General features: G+C 38.0%; 1 protein-coding gene across 14 annotated transcripts in view; it reads left to right on the top strand.

Annotated features, from left to right (window-relative positions):
• PLCL1 (phospholipase C like 1 (inactive)) overlaps nt 1-5795 on the top strand; it is a 335124-nt gene extending 329329 nt beyond the window's left edge. For all 14 annotated transcript variants that reach the window (XM_087862374.1, XM_087862349.1, XM_087862372.1 and 11 more), the window contains one exon: nt 4126-5795. In XM_087862374.1, coding sequence (XP_087718500.1) covers nt 4126-4308 — 183 coding nt within the window. In that variant the 3' untranslated portion in view covers nt 4309-5795. The remainder of the gene's footprint in view (nt 1-4125) is intronic.
• Nucleotides 5796-6000: the final 205 nt, after the last annotated feature.

A 6000-nucleotide genomic window follows, 5' to 3' on the forward strand; every position in this document is an offset into this window, starting at 1 on the left:
AGTAGTAATAAAACTTGTGGCATTGTACAACAAGCCCATTTACAGTTTAAGTTGCATCAGATATTTCTTGATTTCTAGATAATGTGTTTTAATTGCAATCTAATGCAGTTGTAAGGATTTGGTTATGACTGCTTAATCTCTTTTTTAAAAATTCATTAATCATCACTAAGTTGTGATTCAAAATCTCTATAGTGATCTCTCTATGGTTTTCCATGATGCCATGAGTTATTCTTTAAATAAAGTGGTATTTCCATGGGCTCTTAATTTTGGAAGCCAAATAATTGTGGAGGCTGAATTGGTGGCCATTGCCCTTGAGACTTTTGATAGTCCTGTTGTCCCATTACCATCAGTCTGCCTGAAATGCCCTCTATTATGTTTGCTTTTCTTTGGGTTAAAGTAGTCCTCTTTTTTCTTTCTTTCTTTCTTTCTTTCTTTCTTTCTTTCTTTCTTTCTTTCTTTCTTTCTTTCTTTCTTTCTTTCTTTCTTCTTTCTTTCTTTCTTTCTTTTCCTGAAGCATCCCTAACATCAGAGGTAGGAAACTACAAATTGAGATTGCTAGAATATCAAAACATTGGCAGCAGCTTGACGTTTCTTTCAAGTTGAGTGTTCAATGATCGTGTTGTACATTAATTTTACATTCTAGGCCATAACAATCCCAGAGATATTTTAGTATCCAAGAAGTGTTTTGATTTATATAACACCAAGTGAAATTCTCTCCTCTCATTCTTCTCTACCAAGACATCTACTTGAGGAGACTTTTGGAGCATATTTCTTTGGAAACGCCTGTTACAATACTTATTAAATACACACAGCACACTAATCCCTTTAAGTTGATTAGCTGATCTGAATACCTAATACACCTTGTAGGAAATGATACATAGGACAAAGATGTTTGACAGAGGAGATTCCATATAAGCTGGCTTGTTAGGAGTTTGAGAGGGGAGTGTAACAGAGGAGAGAGACAGATGCTCGTTGAACAGGGGAAATTGCTGCAGATAAAATGGGATAAAGCACTCGAAAGGAATGCCAGGATAGGGGTTGTTAACAATAAACTTCACTCTTTTTACAGTTTTGCCTGGTATGAGTCCTTCCTGGTTTTGAAATCCTAAGAGGGAGGACTCAAGGAGTGGTTTCCTTGAGCCACAGAATAGAAAGATGACCTTTATTCTTCCTTCTTTAAAGAACAGGAAATTTTTTTTACATAAATGTTTCGGTGTAAAATGTAAAAATTCACACGTAGAATTAGTCTTTCATTTTGTTTTCTATTAAGTTAACAACTGAGTTTTTCTTTCTATTTCTTTTCTGCCTGTGTCGTTCAGCCAGATCGTGTTGTCTCCTGGTTATCAGGAGATGATGTAGTTGTGTTTTCGTGCACTGGCACAAACTGTTTTCTCCAATTGGCCATTGTTTTCTGGAGAGAGTGACTTCTGTGTACCAGAACTGGCACAGTCTGGCAGGCAGGCATGGATGCCACCTCTCAGAACTGAGGAGACGACATTCTGGCTGATTAATTAGATAGGTTTCATAACCTGCTGCAGAACAAGGGAAGGGAGAGCATTATGCATTAGTGGCATCAAACTTGATGTTTTGGCATGTTTCACTCTTCTCTTGCAATTAGGGAAGATGCCAATTTTGCTTTTGTTGCAATTTAAAAATGCTTAATGAAACTTTCAAAACTAAAAGGAAAGCGATCTCTTAAAAGTAACACTGAAAATGAGTGTGGATCTGATCTTTTTATTAATACAGTTTGGTTTTTAAAGGAATCTTTCAATTTGTAAAGCCAGTGGTAATATACCTATCTCTGTAAAATAGACTCTTGCAGCTGCATTTTAAACAGATGAGTATAATTCATATATTAACATATGTACAGTACCAAGATATTCATTATAGTAGTAGACTGTGATACCTGCTTTTCGCATCACCTTATAGCATAGTTTACGTGTGATTGCCTAGATTACAAACAACTCTTCAACATTTTTTCTTTAATCTTTAACACCGTCAGGAAGGCAGAAGGTTATTTTCATGTTTACTAAGAGCAAGTGGCCCAGGGAGAAATTGTTGGAGCTAAGACCAAAATTAAGATAGCCTGACTTTTGTCCCTGCCGGCGTGTCCTTGGTGCACCTGATCTCCTGACTCTCTAGATACCACCTCTAAGTTCTGTCAGACTGTGCCACATGAACAATGATTTTCTTTATATCTGTGCTGTTTTCATGGGTAGCAATGAATAGGAGGCTGTAATGTGCTTTGGAGAGAGTGCACGGTTTTCCTTGAAGAGATGCCATGTCATGTAGTCGTTACGACTGCAGACTCTGGAGCCATAACTGCTGGACTTTATCTAAACCCCAGCTCTACATGTAGCAGCTGCATGACTCTGGCAAAGGGGACCGCTCTGGGCCTCAGGGTTTTTTCCATCAATAAACCAAGAATAAGAAAAGTTCCTGTCTTCATAAGGTTGCTGTGACAACTAAATGAATGAACATATGTAAAGCACAAAAAAGAGTGCCTATACAGAGTAAGCACTTTGTATGTATTATTATTTAAGAATTGCATGTTTCAGAGTGATGTGACTTTGCTTTTCAGTGTTCAGAGGGGACTCATTACGTCTGCACTGCTGAGAACTGACTCCCCAAATTCTGTTGCCATAGTGAATATTTTTCCTTTAGAAAATCCATCTCTATCTGACAGAGTGTTCATTTTCTAGTCTTTAGTCTTAGTCTAAGTTATAAACGTGGTGTGGGAAATAGGACACGGGACCGAGGTCCAAGACCCAGACTTTAGTCCCGGCTCAGTCATTTCCCTGACCTTGGGTCAGTCACTAAACGTCATCAGGCCCTGCCTCTTTTCTCCTCACGGGAAGGCTAGACTATAAAACTTCCAAGTCCACTTATAAAATCCCTTTCTGTGACTGAAGTGATTGGGGTAAGTCCACTTTAACAAAAATACTAGGCAAAGCCATCTTTGTACATCCCATTTAGTTAAAATCTGTTATTAGAAGGATTTCACTATATTATTACATAGTGGGATTGGCAAGTGCTTGTGTAGATTTTGAGGAATGGAATATGCTAAGGCATTTTTTAACACAAGTTTCCTCGGACACACTTGTCAAATTAAACAGTGTATCATGGGGCAGTTCGGACTTATCCTTTTGCTGAGTCTGTGCTTTGTGGAGGAACTCTCCAGTGATCAGTGTAAATTCCACATCCTCCCTCCCTGCCGTCTGCAGTTCGGGGTCACCTAACCACTGCAGTGAGAATGGGCGGGGGGGAGGAAGGACCACCTCCTCTTTTGTGCCGCATGGGAATAGGTCCCGGCTTTCCCACACTTGGTCCTTCGGGTGCCTGGGCCAGCATCAGCTTATACACTTGATCATTAGTAATGAAGAAGTAAAATAAGAAATAAAGATAAGGAAAAAAGTCCTTCTTGAGCACTGATGTTCCTGAGAGCCGATGATCTGCCGTGATCCTCATTTGCTTTTTGTTTTGATTGACATGCTGAGCCTCTGGAGCCATTTTTTCTCCATCAGCCAGATGGGAGCATTGTCTTTAGGGTGATGGAAAAGACAGAAGGAATGTGGATAACTAAAAATTTATTACAAGGCAGATTGCCAGGTTAACCCAATTTATAAAAACTTAGCTTACTGAGCGTAATGGTGTGTGATTTACTTTACAGAAGATGTTTTGCTTTGTAAGGTCTTGTACACTGAGGGGCTGATTGAATTTTCATTTCTTTAAAGAAGAGCTCCTTTGCTTGTTTGCTCCCAAGCCTAGGAATGCTGGGCCTGGGTGGGACAGGAGTTGCAGCAGTGTGCAAAGTCTCAGACTGTGCTGAGGGATGGGGGCACCGTCCTCAGTAATGCAGAGGAGGGCCCCCCCTGAGATTGTTCCTTACTGAAGGAATCTCAAGAGGCTACTGGCAACCACAGAGCTGATTGGGAAGCCTCAGGCTGAGGTCCTTGGCTTAAAGAGCGAAGACCCTGAACAGTGCTAGAAAAGAGCCTGGAGATAATCCCTGAAAAAGTGAGCTCTGAGGGTCTGGGTCCATTTCCTCACTGAGCAGTAGCACTAATAGTATAGAGTGATGTCACTCAGAATACGCCTGGTCCCTAACTTTCTCCTTGTTTGTAGGGCCAAGGAGATCTGTTGAAGAATGCCAAGAATGAAGCTGTAGAAAACATGAAGCAGGTCCAGCTGGCATGCTTGTCCTGTGGACTTAGCAAAGCACCCAGCAGTGGTGCAGAAGCCAAGAGCAAACGCAGCCTGGAAGCCATAGAGGAGAAGGAGAGTGGCGAGGAGAATGGGAGGCTGTGACCCTGAGCAGTACCGACACACTCACCCATCCTTCCCCTTGAGGACTCTGGTTTTTCTTTCTGGTTTTCTTTCTTTAAGCTTTTTAGAAGTTCACAAAAAGATGCCCTCTATGGGGTGTTGGACATAGACAGATATTTTCACAATGTCAGTATTTTAATGTAGTTAATTTATCTAAGTTAAAACCTTTAGTAGGAGTGTTTGGAATTTTGAGATGTGTGTACATACCCATGTATGGATGTGGGTGGGAACGTGTGTGTATGTGTGTGTGAGTGAGAGAGAGAGAGAGAAGGAAAGAAAAAAAAGAAAGAACCAGAAAGTGACAGAGAGAGATACAGAGAGAGTGAGAAAGAGAGATTGAGATCCTATGAAAATCTATTCTATGTTGCATTATTCATTTAGTAAGTTATTACTTTATCATTTTGGGACAAATTTGTTAATCTGAAATTCTAAAGAGCACTTACTATAACCGGTTACTGTGTCTACTTTACTTTGTCATTTGATTTAGAGAACTTAACCTAGGGTATTATCAGAGGAAGTCAAATTTACCAATGCATAGCTGTTTTGATAGATAAAATATAGATTAGAAAAATTCCTAAGAATCACAGTAGAAATAAAAGTGAATAAAAGATAAATGAGTGTTCAGAATTTCTACGGTCAGCAAAATCATTTCTTCAGCTAGAAACTCTTTAAACTATTTATTAAATAAAATCAAGTTTTAGAAAGTTTTGGTAGTTGTTTAATAAACATATGATTTCAATGGCAAAGCTGATCATAAATTAATTTATACCCACCTATGAGGAACTCTGAAACACAGTGAGAGCTCTGTTGTAATTAGGATTTTGATGTGACATTATTTTCAGTTATAAAATTTCAAGGTTGACATTTGTTGGAAGGTCTCATTCTTCCAAACTGGGTATCTAGCCTTCAATTTCTATAATGGACATGAGCAGCTAGGAGGTCTTGTCTTTAATTAAATATAATTTATTGTACTAAATTTAAATTTAAAGACATTGTTCAAACAATACCACATTATCATGTTGAGCTGATACAAATTCTGTGGGTCAGATAACATCATTGTGATGATTTAAGAACTAACTGATTACAAATATGATATAATTTTAATACATGAACAAAAACACACACAAAAGCAGCATACCAATTAGGGTACATTTATAATTGCATCCACATAATTTTTACCCTAATATCTTCATAAAGGACTTGAGTGTAATATGTTTGTTACCTCCAGAAGAACTTAATGTTCTATGGTTATGAAAATATATTTATTTAAAACATTGCTTTTATTTTGAAAAGCTTCTTATTTAATTTGATTAACAAATATGCCAGTTTTGGGGGAACCTAGGGAAGATAATTGTTGACATTTTGCAAATATAAGCATCTTCTATAGCTACCGTGTTAAGTTATTTCTGACTTCTTAACACTATTATGTTCATGTTGCACATTACTGAAAGTAAAGATATGAAACAACACTTTTATTGTTTTCCTTTATTGTGAATTCATTGAAAAGAGAAAACATAATGAAAATAATGAAATATAATATTATATTAAAAATATCTTAAAGGGTATGTTATTTCCATGGACCAAATATGATGAAATTTCTCCTTGGATTTCAAACTGGACACTTGGGGAAGTTCATGAGCTCATTTTAAGGTAGGTTTCCAATGGTATTACAAT

This window comes from Ursus americanus, chromosome 1 (assembly GCF_024610735.1).
Source record: "Ursus americanus isolate L20-20 chromosome 1, mUrsAme1.1.p, whole genome shotgun sequence".
Classification (NCBI taxonomy): domain Eukaryota; kingdom Metazoa; phylum Chordata; class Mammalia; order Carnivora; family Ursidae; genus Ursus; species Ursus americanus.